Below are 20,654 nucleotides of genomic sequence, written 5' to 3'. Positions count from 1 at the left end.
CAAATGTGCATATTTAAAACAAATCAAATTTGCAGTGTAGCTACCTCAGGTATCATACACTAAGAAAAAAAAACAGATAATGTCCTGGCAAGAAATTATCAGTACATTTTAACCATAAAACATAATGCAATGTGTAATTCAAAATACGGTTAGAAATCTTTATAAAAACTGAAAATTCCTTCATATTAACACCATGCCATGGGCCATATTTTTACAGACTTTTTCTTAGAGTGTACAGTATTTCAAGTGCAGCTAGCAAGACAGTTCTTCATACTAGAGAGATTAAGGAGACTAAACATCAGTGACAGTCAATTGTTAGAAATGTAAAAAATATGTATAGCTTGAGGGTGAGTGCTCACTTAAAATCAGCTGAGGACAAAACAAGGACTGTCTAAAGTTAGTATTGAAAGGTTTAATACTTCAATTGTCGATACAGATCATGAAAGATTTTTTTGCCCCCAAGTGATTCTCCTGCATAACGTACGCCATTCATTTAAGATTGCAGTTTACATTTAAAAAAAAGTACCTGTCGTTACTCTTTTAACACTTATTTGAAGAGGTGAGGGCTGTTGTAAGGATGATCTGTTCATTTCTAAATAAGACAATTTTAATCCTATAAATAATGCATTGAATGAGGTATTTATATAGCACTTTATTGTGTATTGCTGTACACCAAAAGCAATTTACAATCATATGAGGGGTCTCTCCTCAACCACCACCAGTGTGCAGCATCCACCTGGAGAGGAGAGAGTGATAGAGCCAATTCAGTGGATGGGGATTATTAGGAGTCCATGATTGACAAGGGCCAGTGGAGGGAATTTGGCCAGGACACAGGGGTTACACCCCTACTCTTCATGAGAAGTGCCATGAGATTTTTTTAGTGACCACAGAAAGAGTCAGGACCTCAGTTTTACGAATCGTTGAATAGTGTCCTCAGCACTATACTGGGGCATTAGGACCCACACAGACCACAGGGTGAGCACCCCCTGCTGGCCTCACTAACACCTCTTCCAGCAGCAACCTGGTTTTCCCAGGAGGTCTCCCATCCAGGTACTGACCAGACTCAACCCCGCTTAGTTTCAGTAGGCAACCAGTCTTGGGCTTTAGCCACATCTGAACACACAGATAAGTGGCTGTGGCTGCGGTTGATTAAGAACTGTTAAACATTAATGCCATTAAAGTATGTTAAATATTATACAACATAATTATTACATTGCCTAATATTAAAATCCAGTTCTGGGTGTAGTGGAAATACAGTACTTAGTAACTAACACACCTATGCCCTTGTTTTTCTAAAGAGTTGCATATAGCCTACATGGTAGCAATAAAGTGGACAAACAGATTTCCTAAAGGACACTGCAGCTGCTGTCCGCCGTCATGATGACCTGATGATGGATTTAAACAGACCTGTACACTGTATTAACCATTAAGTGAAATAGGTACTGTACAGTCATCTGAGCTAGTCATCACTATGGGCAGAGACCTCATCAGTGCAAAAGAAAAGAGTCCTTTTTCAGATCTTTCCATACCTTTGTTGCATTATGTCCTTCATTATATGGTGGTGGAAGCAAGATGTTTATTGCAAAGTGTGAACATTCACACCTCTTCATCACGTGTTGAATTAGTACATTTCATTTGGACATGAACCAATTATACTGATTTCATATTAAATTTTAAAACTTATCTGGGCTGTTATTCAGAACATGTTTATATTGCCATCATATGGGTTTATATATTGGACAAAAATGCTTAACTCAACTTTAAAGATTTAAAACATAAATTTTTCTCGATCACAACATATTACAGGTATTTATAAAATGTTCATTCAGTCTTATGAAATATCCTGACGATATTACATATGTAATATCATATGTAATATATATATATGTGACCCTGGACCACAAAACCAGTCATAAGTAGCACGGGTATATTTGTAGCAATAGCCAAAAATACATTGTATGGGTCAAAATTATCGATTTTTCTTTTATGCCAAAAATCATTAGGATATTAAGTAAAGATCATTTTTCATGAAGATATTTTGTAAATTTCCTACCGTAAATGTATCAAAACTTAATTTTTGATTAGTAATATGCATTGCTAAGATCTTCATTTGGACAACTTTAAAGGCGATTTTCTCAATATTTAGATTTTTTTGCACCCTCAGATTCCAGATTTTCAAATAGTTGTATCTCAGCCAAATATTGTCCGATCCTAACAAACCATACATCAATGGAAAGCTTATTTATAGCTTATCAGCTTTCAGATGTATAAATCTCAATTTCGAAAAATTGACACTTAAGACTGGTTTTGTCGTCCAGGGTCACATATGTAATTCCATATGTAATATCCAGACGAGTCTGTTTACAGACAGGAGATTAAAGAGCAACAACCTGGAGCTTCACCTGCTCACAACAGTGGAGACTTCAGGAGAAACTCCCTTGCTCTCCCCCCACTCACCATCATGAACAGCACTGCAACAACAGTGGAGAGTAATTCAGGTTCCTGGGTACCACCATCTCTCAGGACCTGAAGTGGGACACTCACATAGACTGTATTGCTAAAAAGACCCAGCAGAGGTTGTATTTCCTTCGCCAGCTGAGGAAGTTCAACCTGCCACCCAGCTCTACTCGGCCGTCATTGAGTCTGTCCATACACACCCAGCCCACTCTCTCTTCCAACTGTTGCCTGGTCTGTGCTACAGAGTACTGACCACCAGTACAGCCAGGCACAACAACAGCTTCTTCAGCCTGAAAAATTAAAACTTCCATAATTAGCCTTTACATTATCCATCATAACTGACATATTTATATTTATTCATGTCATTCACAATTTTTACGTTTGTAAACTGCACACTTGTAAATAACATGTCTGTACATTCATTTAAACAATTACAATGTTTTTTCTACACTTCTAAGTCTGTATATAGTGCATTATTTAATTTTCTGTTTTTCTTATTAGTGTTATATTCCATCTCTACTGTGTTATTCCTATGTATGTAAAGTCTTTATTCGGTCTTTATTTCTTTACATTTAATTTCTTTCTAAATCCCATTCTTCTTTCTAGAGACAGAGAGAGTACCCTACCCTATATATATTTGGGAAAATTAATAAATATTTGAATCTTACAGGTGAGTGCTTAAGACCTATCCAATTATTTACTTCCTGGAGCTCAAACTAACTTCAGTCAAACCAGCATAACTGGCCTCGCCGACATAGCATCTTAAGGTCAATAGCACTTCAAAAAGACACGCCTGTAGGGACGTGAAAAAGTAGAAGTATCCGGTTTTTCAAAGCCTATGTAATAAAACAATATAGCGGGAGTAAATATGTATTTATCATATTCTTCTTCTACTGCTCTTATCAAGGCCGCATATTTGTTTTCCCTGCCCTCACCGCCCACAACTGTTTGTATGGTTTAATCATAGCCTGTATAAAGGGTTTAATGCAACAGCGCAGAGCATCGCGAGCTCGTGCTGGAACGCGTCCAGAGGAGCGCGAGACGTGTAGTGTGGGCGAGGCTTTCAAATTCACGGCTTCAGAAAAACTTTCATTAAGTAGGTTATCTCGGGAATCCGGTTGATGGAAAACTAGAGCGTAATTGCATCTAGACACCCTATGGATCTTATCTGAAGAATAATTAATCCCTAATAAGCCGGACAAGACGGACAGATGATCAGAATGAAGAAAATCGAGAAAGAAAATGAAGGAGTTGGAGGAGAAAGAAAGTCCGAAAACGATCAGGTGTGTTTGATACATTATTTAAAGTAAATAATGTTATAAAGTCACCTAAGTATTTCTCAGTACGGAAGTAGGAATGCCGTTTTTTATTGTTCATGCTTTGTCAAGTTCGTATCTAGTAATATTTATTTTGCCACTGCATTAAAATGTAATAAACGGCAGAGATCGGCAAAAAAAAAAAAAACATCAGACGTCCAGAGTCACGATTTTGTGAGTGCAGGCTTATGCACCTGTAAGAACTCTTCAACTTAAGTTGAATGATAGAAGTTTCCCAAGATATTCAATGTATCCATACCTGTGCTTTGATATTGTCTTGCACCGCTGCGTTATTTGTTTAGTAGAAGCTTACTGAGAACAATATAGGGCCTATCAGCAGAAGCAATTTATCAAAGACAGTCCTGCTGCCACTCCTAATCAATTTCAATAAGTCTCCACCTTAATATGTAAAATGTATTAGGATAAGTGTCTTAATATGCAACAATTGTAAGCTATACATGCACATGTAATGACTGTTTAAATTGCTTTTCCAATCAGGTTTGGATTGTCTCTGATGTTGCTGAGGAAATTCATATGAAATGATTAACCGAACTTTAAAGCACCCTATTAAAGTTATAAGCTTTAACAGGTTTTTGCACTTGCTCAATGTACAGGATGAAGATGGGAGACATATTTTTACATATATATACATACACATATTTGTCTGTCCTATAAGATTACGTTTAAGATATGCGAAAGCTTTCTTCTTGTTCTATGCATTATTCATTTCACTATATTGCTATTTTATAATTCTCAAAATGCAAAAACAATAAAGCTATTCAAAAAAGTAATTCAATGTGTAAAATACAAAATGAAATGTCATACATTTACAAAATGTCACTGACTGTGAAAGAAAAGAAACCGGACCTGTATGTGAAAATGTCTGACTCATGCTTTACTGTGTAATGTCTGTGTTGTAGAGCTGGATCCCAAAGACGATTAAAAAGAGAGTGTGCACCACCTTTGTGGAGGACTCATCCAGGTACAACAGCCATTTTCCATTTTCTCTTGCATTCAGATTTACTAGTGTATGCAGAATCTATTCAGTCCTTTCATACTCTCTTATTTAAAAATACACATTGATCTTCTGGTAATATGATCTGAGCCGTTAAGTAGCTGATTTGGTAATGTAGGGTGGGTCAACAAACATGCCGTTTTTTCTTGAATGAAGGTGAACTCCTAGCCATTTGTCAACACAGTACATTTTCTCTGTCCATTTCCCATTTACAAGCTATTGTTATGTATTGATTCACAATAGGGTTTGGGCAGGTACTGTTTTCATTTCATTTATTAATTTTAGTGATGATGTGTACATTATGTGACATACTGTTTAATTTCAGCTATTAATGTCTTCATTTGATGAATGACATGCACACACACAAAGGAGATTGATTTCTTTTTTTCAGTTCTCAGTTCTCTCTCTTTCTCTCTGTGGCAGTAATGGGGCTTTGTGCCAGTGTGGTGGAGCACGGGACATTCATGCATCCATAACGGCAGGTGATCATGTTATCAGCCAGTGGGACAGTGAACAACACACCTCTGAATACCCCACTGATGCCTTTGGACAGCTGGAGTTTGCTGGAGCCAGACGCAGAAACAGTCCAGTGGGTGTCACTTTCTTTTGCTCAAGCACGCACAATCACAGTTACTGTCATTTATGAACTCCATCTGACAATACAACTATGATAAATTGGTAGTACTTTACAGTGAGGATCTATTCTTTGAAGAAATAACTAAAGTCACTGCACCCAAAAAAGTCCAAAAACGCAAATGCGGTGATAAAAACCACAGCTTTACTGAGGATCATTTGGTCAAATACCATGACCTTCTTCAGTGCCTAGTAACATAATTACAAAATGATATATAGAGAAGGAAAATATGTGTAGTTTGTTGTGGTTTTTCATTCTCATGTGCAGGCTTTTTCAGGTTCTAGTCATTAACATTAACATTAAATGCAGTTGATGTCAGTGACTAAAGATACACATTAGCAAAATGTAAGCAAAATCGAATGAACCAAAAAAACAAAAACAAAGTATAGCCATATTTATCAAAAGTATAGCCATGTATTAGGCAGAGCTCATACAGAAGTCGTTTTCTGTTGGTCAGTGCAGTGAATTTGCATGACCAACTGAATCCATTGCAAAATCTGTTTATGGAAATCTTTTGTCCTCACTAGAAATTCACGATCACCTGGATTCCATTTGAAATGATTGGATCTTGCCTGTGAAAATTCACTTAACAGCGGTAAATGAGATCTGAACAATGAACAACAGTTTTACAGTGTTTATGATTTATATCAGTTTCTACATAGCAAGAAGTCTATTAATAAAGAAACAGTAACTTAAATTAAAAAAAAATAAAATAGCATTAACTATTGTTTATAAATTGTAAAGTGTTACCAATTCATTTTTTTGAGAATTGCAATTTTTTGAGCAAATTCAATAATAGTGCCACCTTTATGCATGGTATTTCAGTGCAAAAACCTCTTATTTACTAATTAAATGTATTGAAATTTTATTTAATTTAGGTTCTAGACCTTAGTCTATATTAAATTTTACCTGTATGAAAATGAGGATTTCAGTAAATGCGCCACAGTTAACTAAAGTTTTAGGAAAAATATCAAGGTTTTGGAAAGATGTTTCCTCGGCTGAACAATTTATCTGTTGTTAAACCGCATTACAATCCATTGAACTCACTGTTTCTGTTCCTCACAGCCTCATTTTCACTCCTGTCAAAAATTAAATGGCACTACCCTGACTAAGGTCTATTCTCATTCCCTTTAAAAGTATGCCAGGCCACTGGGAAATTACAGAACTACTATGAAACATGTAATCCATAGCAATTATAAACTTCCCTTTAACCAACCCCACAGTGCCTGAAGTCATACACACTTCTCATAACCACATTAAAGCCAATTAAATTTAGACAGTAACAAAAGAAAACCTGTCTGAGATTTTTTTGGAGACCGTGTGTTGCCTCAGGCAGATCCATTGTTCAGTCTTTCTCTTCTCACTCAAATCCCTTCCTACATTCAGCAGTTTTTGAGTGACAGCATAAATATCCTGCATGTTTGTGCTTGTTAGTAACATGTCTGAATGCCTGTGTATCTTAGTTTAGGATGAATAATATCACACATACAAACATTCAGGACCGTTTTTTCTGCTGTGCATTCATATGTCATTCTTATGTCCCCAAGTTTCTGCGCCTGGCACATGATACACCTCCGAACAATGTGTACTCGCTGATGACGTCACAGTGGGGCCTGCCGATACCCAATCTGGTGATATCTGTTGTGGGGGGAGAGGGGAAAGAGAAGGTGAAACCCTGGGTGCGAGAAGTGATCAGACAGGGTCTTGTCCGGGCCGCACAGAGCACAGGTAACCTCTCCTGCTCGTGTATCTTTAGCTCAGTTATGAGTGCTTGAAACCTTTATACTCGCTTATCTAACATATGGACTGTTAACCCTACCTTCACCCTCCACCCTTCCACCAAGGTCAACATTGTGCACTAAAACTAAGATAAAGACTGCTATTTATTTATTTATTTTTACTCATTTTATATTATTATAATAAAAGAAAATATATATTAGATAAATAAAAAATATATATAAGTAATAACTGAAATAAAATAATGAATCAAATATTTTAAAAAAAGCAATTATTGCATGGCAGAATAAATGAATGAGTAACGTTTTACTTGTTTTTCTGACATCCATCAGCATGTCCACACATGCCTTTACATACACACGCAACAAACTTCCAGATCATGTCAGATTGTGAAACTGGAGATCACAGATGACTTTTTTTTTTACAGTGAAGACTTTAAGCAGGGGATAAAGTGGCAGATTTGTTCACTGAGGTGTTCCATAAGCTTGACTGAACTGTGTGTGTGTGTCTGAAAACATCCACAGATGATAAGTCTTGAGATATCATTAAAATTACGAAGCTGATAACAAAAATGAAACGCTAATGAAACTACAGTGGCCGTATAATTTTATCATATATCACTGCATTCTGAGTTAATGTTTTGGGCCACCTCTGGCTCACAGAGTAGATCAGGTAGCTTTACTGAAATGTGTTCTGGAAAAAAAATGTTAATAACTGTTTTCATATACCCAGTAATTAGTGTCTAGTCTTAAGGTCAGTGATAGACAGGCCAAACTAGTATTACTCAACAGCGGCATTCCTCCTGTGTGTGTGTTTGTAGTGTGTTGAAAAGGTTTATTATGCATATGGTAAGAACACAAATGGATTTAATCTAGAAGTGTTGCATTATGGTAAAAACCTTTATTAGTGATGGTGTTTGTGACTTTTATGTATTTCCATGCAATTTAATTAAGCTGATGAGTAATTTAGGTAACAGTACTTTTAATTTTCTTTTTCCAGGGGCTTGGCTCATGACGTCAGGTCTGAGGGAGGGTGTTGGCCGTTGTGTAGGTGAGGCAGTAAGGGATCATTGTGCAACAGCTTCATCTCTTTCCCAGGCCAAAGTTATAGCTGTTGGAGTTGCACCCTGGGGATTGATTTACCAACGTCAGCAACTCGTAAACCCACAGGTACTACCATATGAGTCCATTCTGCTTCAGTATCAACAGATCAACAGTTCACATGAAAGCCACACTCAAAATGTATGAATGTCAGAACAATTATGTTTATGCAAATAATACAGACAGACAGATTTCTACAGATCGTTACAGTTCACTATTACATTCACAATTAAATTAAATTAAATTAACAATAATATTATTCATTATTTATTATTATTACTATTATTAATTTGTGTCATATATCATTATTATTGTCATTATTGTCATCATTATTTTTAAATATTTATTATAAAACAATTAATCATTGTTTTTGCATATTGCTCATTGGACACAAATAATCAATGTATTAGTCATAAAACATGCATTAATCTTGTGATTAACTTCACCTGTGGTTCACATCTGTGTGAACTTCAGGCTAACTAACTTTGGGAAAAATTAATTTAATGTAATTGCAAAGTTAGATGAAGTCTAGCATAATAGCATAATATGTGAGCTGAAGCCTAGCATAGTATGTTTGCAGAGGCCATTTATTTTTAGATATTGTGAAATATCACATGAAACCAAAACATTTTAAGTGTAGTTCAATGTCCAGATACGTTTTACAGAGTGTACAGGAGCATTTCACTAAATGTCATATAGGCCTGAGTAGTGTTTTGAACTGCTGTAGGACTTTGGCTAGGCTGCACTGTAAAAACTTTTGGTTGGTTATTCTTTACAAGGGTAGTTTCCCAGCGCGGTACTATGTGCACAACATGCCCCATGAATGCAGCTGCCTGGACAACAACCACCAGGCTTTCCTCTTGGTGGATGATGGAAGTGTTGGACACCGAGGTAGTGAAACAATGTTCAGAGCCAACCTAGAGGACTTCATCTCCCATCAGCGCACTGGCATCTGGGGTGAGAGAAAAAGAAGACCGTTGAACTGAAAAATAGCAGAAAGAAATTCTGGAGCACAAAGCACAACAGCAAATTCTCAAATCGTTTATCTAGCACCTTCATCAGGGACTGCCACGGGAAGCACAAGCACATCCCTGAGGAACTATGCACTTCCTTTTATTAAATAAGATAAATAACAGAAGTAAACACAAAATGAGAGGAAGGAAGAGGGAAGTTAAACACTGGTGTGCTGCTATATGAAAAACAGTAGTGTTTTGGTATTTAGTGAAGTAAATGGCCTCGGAATTATTTCATTTAGTAGTAGTAATAATGTGTATTATCCCTACACAGGAAGTTGTTTTGCAGCATTACATAAAATGTAATCCACAATCACAAAGACACGATTATATAAAATAATATATGTATGTATGTATATATATATATATATATATATATTAGCATGTAATGTGAGGACTACACTGCCCTCTGGTGGATCAGAATGAGACAGATGTAAACTGAACACTAGTGCCTTAGGTTCTTTGTTTTCACTCAGTTTATTTTGAGTAATGCTATACTTCTCTTATATTAACAAATCTGTTTTCCTCCTGTCCTTAACAGGAAGTGGAAGCATTGAGATTCCTGTTTTGTGTGTGCTGATCGCAGGAGATGCTGCAATGCTAGAGGTCATTACATAGATTATTTTAATCATTTGAATATTAATATATATATATATATATAATATGTATTTTAAAAGAATACAGTTAGTTTTATTTCATTAATATTAATTTTTATTTTATATACCTATTTAATGTAGTCTGGGTCATCTCCAAAAGCATGAACAAAACAATGCAAATTTTGTTTTGTTCATACTTTTTCTTAATGCCTGTTGTTTTGTTCATACTTTTCTTAATGCCTATAGCCTGTAAGCCAACTGTCCATGTGCTATTTGCATTTAGCACTGTTTTTGGAATGAGGCCCACCAGTGATTTATTACACACGTTTTACAGTTACAGTTATAAATGCTCTTAAAAAGTGTCTAGGGATCTAAAATTTAAATGTATAGTTTAAAATGGCAGTTTTATCAGTTAAATCCATTTCAAACATATTTTAAATGAATGATATCTTTGTAATTGCAGAGAGTGGATTTATCTCTGAAAAACACCACTCCATGGTTGGTGCTGGCAGGCTCGGGTCCAGCGGCAGACCTGATAGCGGCAATACTGAAGGATCTCAGCATACCTTTGAGTCCACCAGTGAGTCCCACTTTACCGACCGCTGCTGAGGAAAGCAGGAAAAGTGCCAGTGTTGAGCTGAGGGACAAAGTGAGAGAGAAAATTAAGAAACATTTCCCTTCTGAGACTGAACTGGAGAAGCTTGTGGATCAGGTGAGCATACAGCAAGAGATTGGATAGAGTGCATGCAGGCCGAAGGTATTTCTTTTACTTTTAGTAACTTTTCTCTTTTTCACACAGGCACTTAGTATCTATCACAACCGAGATCTGATCACTGTGTTTCATGGAGACCAGGAAGGGCAAGATGACTTTGACAGAATCATCCTTAGAGCTCTCGTAAGAGGTGAGATTAAATCACCTGCTTTGAGAATTCAACACGTTTACAGTATATACTTATGGGTTTATGTGTGCATGTGTGTGTTCAGCTGCTAAACGGGATGCTAATGATCCCAGTGAGTACACTGAAGAGCTGAAGCTGGCAGTGGCCTGGGACAGAGTGGATATCGCCAAGAGTGAACTCTTTAATGGTGACATCCAGTGGAAGGTAGGATTAATAGCAAAATGAATTAAACCAAATGTAAAAGTGTGTTTTAACATTACAGCTTCGGTTGATTTAATCTTTCTCTTAGTATGAAGACCTGGAGGAATCAATGACTGATGCGCTGGTGAACGACAAGCCCCATTTTGTGCGTCTGTTCGTGGAAAACGGATTGAACATTCTGGACTATCTGACGTATCATCGTTTAGAGAGTCTTTACAGCTCACTGTCGGACTGCAATCTGGTGTCCTCACTCCTCCAGAGGAGGCTGCAGGAGCGAGTGGGCTTAGTTGGCTCTCAGACCCGCTTAGCTTTACCTGATGAGAATTACTCTTTCAAGAGCCACGCCAGCACCCTCACCACCCCGTCTGCTGCTCGAGACCTCACCCTATATGAGGTAAAAGGACAGATGACGAAACCAATGTATAATATTATGTCTCATAATTTCGCTGTTACATTCTTTTTATCTTTTATATATATATATATATATATATATATATATATATATATATAAACATGACTGTTCAGTACATACCTTGGTTTCAGTTCAGCAGGGGGAAAAAACTAAACATAAATTTGCTTTTTTTAAATTAAACAGTTGTTTACTGAACAAATTGCTCTTTCTTTAAATAAATTAAATTGTAATTAACAATTTTTAGGGATAAAAATCTACCTCAGCTTCTGCTCTAAAATATAGTGAGCCCTTTTACATTACTATAAGATTAACAACAGAGCCCAAACTTGAATTAAATTATTATTTATTTTTAAATATAATAATCAACACTCAGTTTAAACATGTAAATTGCACATAATACAGTTTTTAAATAACCTTATATAACTTGTTTTATAACAGATTTATTTAAACATACATTAAAATCACTAACAGGTAAAGTAAAATTTTATGAGGATATAGTTTAATATTTTGTAAAAATGTTCCTCTCTAGACTTTATTTCTCTAGCAAATAACGAGCTGTGGACACTAATGGCTTGCCTGAGGTAAATGAAATTGCTACGTGACATTTTGTTTACAAGCTTGTTTTATTGATGTATTTCTGCAGCTGAAACACTGATTGAGAGATTACATGAGGCATGAGATGTTCATTTATGTTTATTTCACGTTAAAACTAGTAGTAAAGAGGAAGGGATGATCCCTCTAAATTACAGTTCTTATCAAAAATTTTGGAGAAGGTTGTGTTTAATCAGCTTTTTTCTTTCCTACAGCAAAATGGTAATTTCGATAAATATCAGTCTGGTTTCAGACCACGGCATAGTACAGAATCTGCATTACTTAAAGTACAAAATGACTTATTGTTGACTGTCGATTCCGACAATTGTGCTGTTTTAATTTTGCTGGATTTCATCGCAGCATTTGACACCCTCGATCATGACATTCCTTTAAATAGTTTACAGCAAATTGGGATTCAAGACTTTTCAGTGGCTGCTCCACAGCTTTGGAACAATTTGCCATCCTATATACAATCTGCACCAACATACGCTGATTTTAAGTCTCTTCTTAAAACTTATTTACTGTTGCATATGGTCATAAGTAAGTGCAGTAGAATATAGTGCACTGTTTGTCAGTGTTCTATGTTTACTTTTTGTAATTTTTGGTATTTGTTTAAACTTTGTACAGCACTTTGGCCAACAGCTGTTGTTTTTAAATGTGCTTTATAAATAAATATGACTGACTGACTGAAATTTTCAGTTTGATTTTCAATTTTATTAGATTGTTCAAGCATGTTGCCAAATAACTTGCACCTTCACCATACTTTGTCTATACCAAAAATGTATGAAGATACGTTTTTAGTGGGCTTTCACAATTTCCTTTGCTTGAGAAAACAGGAAAATATACAATTACAATTCAATTTCATTTGATTTAGTCGAGTTAGATGTGGGTCAAATATGCTGAGTTAGTTATTATTGTGCGGCTTCCCACTTTCCACAGCATTTCTTACACATGAAATCAAGAACCATTCACTCCATCAAAAAATAACAAGGAATAATAATGATGTCTTCATAATAACATCTTCATTATGATTTTTTTTTATCTCTCAGGTTTCACGGGTGTTATCAGAAATCATGGAAGATGTCTGTCAGCCATTTTACTACACTACTCTTGGTGTAGAACAGGGATGGGCCTCAAGGAAAGCAATGAAGGTACCAGCCAGGTTTTTTCAGAGGTATTGGGACTGGTGAAATGATTTGACTTGCGGCACTTATATTAATACATTATAGATAACAATGTTGTGATCATAGTTTCTGTCTCGTCCTTTTAGCATATGAATAAGTTGCTGCTAACTGAGAGTGTGTACCGGAAACAGCGCTGTATGTCTCCCTGGATTGCTCTGTTCATTTGGGCTGTTCTTCAGAATCGGAGAGAAATGTCTATCTACTTCTGGGAAATGGTATTGTTTTTTTGTTTTTTTGGGAGGGTTTTTTCAAAGTCATAGTTGAAAACAATATCATGTTCTCTGCAAATTATTTCTAATCTTGTATGATGTTTGGACAGATATATACATTTGCAAATGTGTAGATTAAAGTTGCATATGACAGTAATCCTGGACTCTATACTGACACCTAGTAGTGTGGATTCAGTATCACACTAAAGATTCAGATGTTGATGCCACTGTAGAAATGTCATATTAATTTATTCAGCAAGTAAAAGTGTCCAATAACAGGAGGTTTGTATGCAGAATACCACAGATGTGTTATTTATTATGACTGGAGTCATTGATCATGATAATTACCATGGTCCGTGTATAAAAATGTTAATAATTTTGCTTTGTTTTGCTCCTTTCCCCCTCTCTCTTTCAATGGTAGGCGGGAGAGTCAGTGCTAAGTGCTCTTGCGGGGTGTAAGATATTAAGAGAGCTCTCCAAATTGGAGACAGAGACTGAGACCAAGCTCTCCATGAAAGAACTTGCTCAAACCTTCGAGAATCTGGCACATGGTGGGTGTGAATCAAGTTAAAGAGATGGCAGATGGGAATGATTTTCAGTTTTTTAGTGAGGCCCAAAAGTATTAGACAGCTAGTAAAAGTGCTTGTATTTTATATTTATTTCATAGATTAAGAGTAAGAATTAAAATAAATAAAGTATATTATATTTATAAATGTGTGTGTGTGTATATATATATATATATATATATATATATATATATATATATAATATTTCAACAGAAAGCAGTTTAGCATTCCACTGTGCTGTTTCCAGAATATTTCTGTGCAAGTCTGCGCTAGACAGGATGCATTGAATTAATGCAGCGTTAAGAAATCTTAGATTACATGCATTATGTATTTTCTCATGACTTTCTTCATAGATGTGTTCAGTGAGTGTTACCAGAGCAATGAGAGCCGCTCTTTCAAGCTTCTCATCAGACAGTCATCTGTATGGGGTAGCGCCACCTGTCTGCAGATGGCCACCACGGCTGACGCCCGCCTCTTCTTCAGCCACGATGGAGTGCAGGTAAGCAGTGGTCATGTTTACCTGTTGGAGTGTCAATATTTTGTAGTTACATTGGTGTCATGGTTCTTCATCCCATCCATGGCTAGACTTTACTGTCAGAGATTTGGTGGGGAGACATGGACAGCAATACAGAAGTGTGGAAACTGGTCCTCTCGTTTTTCCTGCCTCCCTTGATCTACTCCAGCCTTATCAGTTTCAAGTCAGTACCCAATATTTTCGGCCAAGATTAGTTTTCTTTCTGGTACAGTCGTCAAAGTTTTAATGCCCTTCGATCACTTAGGGAGCAGGAGAAGGATGAAGAGCCAGAGGAATTTCATCAGGGTAAAGAATTAGACAGCGTCGATGGAGCCGAGTCATTGGTTGATGTTATAAACACGTAATTCATGGTTTCTCAGCACCATAAACATTTTTACTAGGTTAAAGATGATTCAGATAAAATAGAGAGTTGTACATGTTCTTCACAGGGAGGACGACGTGGAGGAATGCAATGCTTTAAGAGGAAAACGGGAAGGTGTGTCTAAATGGCATGATCACAAATCCTGTTAAACTTTGACTTGCTGTAAAGAGCTTACATCTTTATTTTTTATATTACAGCATCAAAGGCTATCACTCTAAAACGACCTTTTTTATTGCACCGATGGCGGCAGTTCTGGTTTGCACCGGTCACTTCGTTTCTAGGCAACGTGCTGATGTACTTCCTCTTCCTTTTCCTGTTTGCTTACATCCTATTGGTTGACTTCAAGCCCCCGCCTCCGGACGGACCCGCCTCCTCAGAGCTTGTGTTGTATTTCTGGGTTTTTACTCTGGTCTGTGAGGAGATTCGACAGGTATGCACAATCTCCATTGTGTTTACACACATTTCAATGCACTTGTTCAGTCTGCTGAATCTTGATCTCCCTCTCAGACGTTTTTTGTAGGATCTACCACTGTAATTCAAAGGATGAAGTTATACATCCAAGACATCTGGAACAAGTGTGACATCACGGCCCTCGCGCTCTTCATTCTTGGGCTTCTCTGCAGGTGAATTTAGTGAAATCTGTCCTGTGTATGTTCGTGCATGTGATTGTATTGGTTAGAGCATGTGCGTTTTTGTTACAGGATGTTTCCTTGGTCGTATAATTTCGGTCGTGCGGTAATGTGTGTTGACTATGTGGTCTTCACGCTCCGACTCATTCATATATTTGCGGTGCACAAACAACTTGGTCCCAAAATAATCATAGTTGGGAAAATGGTGAGAAGGAGTCTTTCATTTTCAACGTGCCCTAAAAAGTGCAAATAATCCTGCTAAAGAATGATCATATACTCCACAGGTGAAAGATGTGTTTTTCTTCCTGTTCTTCCTGGGGGTGTGGCTAATGGCATATGGAGTAGCCAATCAGGCGCTGCTGTACTCCTATGACTCTCGTCCTGGGTGGATAATTCGGCGCGTGTTCTACAGGCCATACATGCACATATATGGGCAGATACCACTGGATGAAATTGATGGTGTGTGTGTGTCTCTGTTGTGTGTTATTTTTGCTATACAGTTCCATCACAGTATACTTTTCAAAACTTTGGGGTCTGTTTTCTATCTCAAGTCTATTTTTTGTAACAATGTAAAAAGTCTTTACTTTCACATTTGATCAGTTTAATGCATCCTTGGTGAATAAGAGTAGTACTTACTGACCCCAAACTTTTGTACTTTAAGCTGATTTTATTGATTGTGTTGTAATAAGTTTTGTTCTTTGACGCTAGCTGACAAGCAACAGGAGAGAGAGTGTACAGACAATGTCACGCTCATCCATCAGGGGGCGGAGCCATGCCCACAGTCTGATGCTAACTGGCTGGTTCTTATTCTGCTGTCAGTCTACTTGTTGGTCACCAATATTCTGTTGGTGAACTTGCTCATTGCAATGTTCAGGTAAAAAAACTACACCATCAACACACAACACATGCCTGTTTGTATTTAAAACAATGATTTTATATGGACTTTAAAATGAATTACAATAACTGCTACCATGAATTGATGTTGCAAATGTTACATGTCTGTACATAAGTGCAAGATATTAAATTGCTAGATTTCTCCAAAAGTTAGTTCCATGGGCACTTGAGCACAAGCAGGTGGAGTGTTTATTAATTTATAAATGTTTTGAAATGGTTTAGTTAAATAACATTTAAGTTCAAATTTGCATCTATATAGTAACCAGTTTATGAAAGCAATAAGTATTTGTTATTAGCTGATATTACAAATGTTCAGGTATCATAGTTTCCACAAAAATATTCACAACAGCAGTTTTCAGCATTGAAAATAAGAAATGTTTCTTGAGCATCAAATCAGCATTTCAGAATGATTTCTGAAGGATCGTGTGACACTGAAGACTGGAGAAATGATGCTGAAAATTTGTCATCACATTCAAATTCATATAGAAAACTGTGATTTTAAATTTAAATAATATTTATAATATTATTAAATATTATATTACTGGTATATTACTGTTTTTACCCAATATTACTGTTTTAACTGTATTTTTGGTAAATTACATTTATGTCAACCTTTGGTTGATTGGTGAGCATAAGAGACTTATTTCAAAAACAATAAAAAATTGTACCAACCCCCAAATTTTGATTGGATATATATATAAAAAAAATTGGATTTTCAATTATTCATGCTCGTTTTCCCTACCTTTACATTAAAATACCTTTTTCCATCATCTAATTCTCACATAAAGTTAATCTGTAAAGACATGAATAATGGAACAAAACAAATGAAGTATCTTTAGAAAATCTTAAAATGCATATCCATTATTCATATTGTGCATTATTATGCCTAGTGTAACATGTAATACAGTTAATTGTATTGTCTTTTATTTTTGGAATTTTTAGACAAAATGGTATAATAGTATTTAGTATAATAGGAAAATAGTTTTATGAAAATAATAATCAGCTCTGGTATCAAACAGAATTGTATTATTGGTGTATCCCTAGCAATGAAACACTAGTGGCAGAAGGGGTTCTTTTGCTGCTACAATACTCTATCAACAATAAAGCATGACCTCTCTAGCCGTATTGCTTTGTATGATTGTGTGTTCATATTATTTGTCTACAGTTACACATTCAATAAAGTCCAGGAGCACAGTGATGTACACTGGAAGTTCCAGCGCCACAACCTGATCGTGGAGTACCACTCACGCCCCTGCCTCTCCCCACCCTTCATCATCATCTCCCACCTTCATATCTTCTTCAAAAGAGTCATTCAGAGATTGCCCTCCAATAAGAGCCAACACTTTAGTACGTTCTGACATATGATGCTACATTATACACAGAGTCTCATTTGATAATTTTGTCTTTAAAGGGATAGTTCACCCTTGAAAATTCTGTCATTTACTTTCCCTCATGTCGTTCCAAACCTGTATGACTTTCTTTCTTCTAAGAATAGATATTCTTAGAAATGCCTTTGTTTTTTGTTTGGTTACCAACTACCTTCAGAAAAGAAAGTCATACAGGTCTGGTCAGACATTAAGGTGAGTAAATAATGACAGGATTTTCATTTTTTGGAGGAACTATCACTTTAACCCTGAGGTGTGTCTTTTTTCCTAGTGTTGGACCTGAAAAGCAAAGAGGCCAGTTTGCTAAACACATGGGAGTCGACGCTGAAGGAGAACCTGCTTTCCAGACAAGGAAAGAAACAACGAGAAAGCGACACAGAGCGGCTCAAACGCACCTCCACAAAGTCAGTCAACCCTGTTTCTCTTCTTTCATACTCTCAGATCAACAATTACCAACTTATTTCACATACTTCACATGTGAGTTCTAAAAAAGATGAGTGAGTGGAGAACATATCCATCACTGACAAGTAGATCTGTATGTAATACACACCCGGGGGCATTTAGTAACCTCACAGTGGCGACTCTCGTTTCGCATTTATGTGCGTGTGAAGGGGGGAGAGACTGTCAACTCCTGCTGAATCAGGCACTGGCGTCTTGAATGACAGAATGTGTGTATTTGTGTCCATATGTGTGTGTAGGGTGGACAGCGTGCTGAAGCAGATGTCGGAGATTCGCGATCACGATCGCAGGTTGAGAAAACTGGAGTCGGAGGTTCGTGACGACTATGCACACCTGTCTACCTGTGGCTATCAAACACATTGACACCTGTTTTTAAATCCCAGCAGCGTCCCACAGAGTGTACGCATGCGTCTGTGGGTGCAAGACTATGGGTCTTGCCTTATTTTAGCTGCAGCTGTTGTGTTTGCTGGCTCAGCGCAGACCAAGGCCCATCTGTCATTCTCCCTATCACTGTACGAGCCTTTAGAATGTAGATCCACTTTGAGAATGTGCCAAGCTGTCAGCCGATCAATGTAATTAATGAACCTGTGCTTTAAAGGGGACCTCAGTTTTTTGACCAATACTCTGTCTTTTACTGTTTGCTTGTTACTCAGGTGGAGTACTGCTCTACTGCCCTCTCCTGGATAGTGGAGGCACTGTCTCAGAGTGATTTTGTAAAGCAGACGAGTCCACCTCCTCTTCCTTCCAAAGGTGTTGTGTTCACTCTCCTCTGCCTTTCCCCCTCTTTGCAACGTCAAAGTGAAGCTTATGTTTCTCAGGCTCCGTCTTAGTAACAGTGTTTACAGTGTTGGTTTGGCTGTAACATTTTAATGATACTTATTTACATATAAATATACAGTGACAGTACTTTCTTACTGATGGAGACATAACATCATCACAGAATATATATATATATATATATATATATATATATATATATATATATATATATATATATATATATATATCAAGGGTGCAAAATTCTGGAGGGCCACAATATAGATTTAATTACTTTTAAACACTTTCAATATTATGTTAACTATCATGTCTCTTCTGGCTTTGTTTCAGGTATTGCTTCTAAACGGCCCACTTTTTCCAGATCAAAATTATGCTGATAATGCAGATATGTAAACTTGTGCATTTTATGAACTTATTTTTTGTATGATTCTTTGTGCCATTTCAACTTGACATGTTGAATGTCAAGAAGACATTGTTTTGATCAGATTTCTTACATTGTATCAGAAAGAATGATATGATTTGTTATAAAGTTTTGAAATATCATATTTTGATTAATTATTTGAGTTGACAAACAGCACCTAGGGGCATGGAGAAAACTCTCCTTTGATAGAAAAGAAAATGAAAATAAAGTATTTATGATCAAATACTGGTATTATTTTGTATAAATATACATGAAGACTTCAAAAACGTTTTTCTTTTAAATGAGAATTTTTATCAGGCTCCTATGTTTACGTTTAGTAATTTCACTTTAATGGCAAATAAAAGGTTATTAGTCAGTTATTGAATGCATTATTTTCTTAAATCCTCATTTGAAAGAAAAATCTCAGACGGACTTAGAGACTTAAACTTTGAGCATAATGCTCTTGGAAACAAGTATAGTCCATGTTTCAAATAGAGCTATAGAGCTAGCAAATCTGTAATTGCATCTTATGTTTTATTTGGTTTTTCTAATTAGATAAAATCTCTTAATCACTGGTCATATGTTTCCTACTGATATTTATGCTTTGTCTTGTAATACAAAATAATTTATAAGTGAATTTCAGTGCAGATCAATGCAATCATCCACAATTACACTGTGATATTTCTTATTGTGTCTGTTACTATTGGAAATCAGTTTATTTTCTGTGATCGTAATTTATCACGTTTATTACAAACCTGTATTTTTATGGTTTTTTAAAACTGTTTTAAAATTGTTTTAGTGTACAAATTAAACTTAAATTTGCTTTTACATTCTCTTTTTTGCTTTCTATTCTCAGTCTTCACCAGTGGCCATCTGTAATGACCCTGTCCCCTTTTGAGTAACATTTGATTCCTAGGTTGGCATGGTCTTAGTCTCCTACAAGCCTTACATGGCAAGGGCTGCGGTCGATGAGGATCAGGTTGTCATCTTCAGTAACTGTGGAGTGAGAGTAGGGGGGGACTTGACTCCTCTAAGGATCTCTGCTTAAATCTAACTGGAGCTAAATCAGCACATCATCTTAGTTTAGCCACTTGCTCTGTGTCAACATGGAAGCGCTGCTGTTTTCAGAACAGAATCTTTGTGCAAGCAGCTTTACTTGCATGAACGTGCATGTGGAATTTGAACAATTAGCATATCAATTTAATTTGCTATGTTGCCCATTACTACACTCTTACAAATGAAGGTTCTTTATTGGCATCTATGGTTTCTTATAGAACCTTCAAC

The 20,654-nt window shown here is 36.5% G+C and overlaps 1 protein-coding gene across 1 annotated transcript; it reads left to right on the top strand.

The window, feature by feature from the left end:
• The first annotated feature begins 3,430 nt into the window (after positions 1 to 3,430).
• trpm4a (transient receptor potential cation channel, subfamily M, member 4a) lies at positions 3,431 to 20,198 on the top strand. Its single transcript, XM_058771295.1, has 28 exons — positions 3,431 to 3,740; positions 4,694 to 4,755; positions 5,212 to 5,377; positions 6,970 to 7,150; positions 8,159 to 8,328; positions 9,039 to 9,216; positions 9,814 to 9,878; positions 10,332 to 10,580; positions 10,668 to 10,770; positions 10,853 to 10,971; positions 11,057 to 11,362; positions 13,021 to 13,122; positions 13,242 to 13,370; positions 13,786 to 13,915; positions 14,284 to 14,429; positions 14,516 to 14,628; positions 14,710 to 14,805; positions 14,894 to 14,940; positions 15,024 to 15,256; positions 15,334 to 15,449; positions 15,528 to 15,660; positions 15,740 to 15,914; positions 16,164 to 16,329; positions 17,515 to 17,696; positions 18,006 to 18,138; positions 18,433 to 18,505; positions 18,847 to 18,943; positions 19,301 to 20,198. The coding sequence occupies exons 1-28, from the start codon at positions 3,669 to 3,671 to the stop codon at positions 19,345 to 19,347; spliced, it is 3,789 nt and encodes a 1,262-aa protein (XP_058627278.1). The 5' UTR covers positions 3,431 to 3,668; the 3' UTR covers positions 19,348 to 20,198.
• Positions 20,199 to 20,654: the final 456 nt, after the last annotated feature.

The sequence above is a fragment of the Onychostoma macrolepis genome, chromosome 03, assembly GCF_012432095.1.
Source record: "Onychostoma macrolepis isolate SWU-2019 chromosome 03, ASM1243209v1, whole genome shotgun sequence".
NCBI classification, from domain to species: Eukaryota; Metazoa; Chordata; class Actinopteri; order Cypriniformes; family Cyprinidae; genus Onychostoma; species Onychostoma macrolepis.
This window is presented reverse-complemented; position numbering and strand designations above follow the sequence as displayed.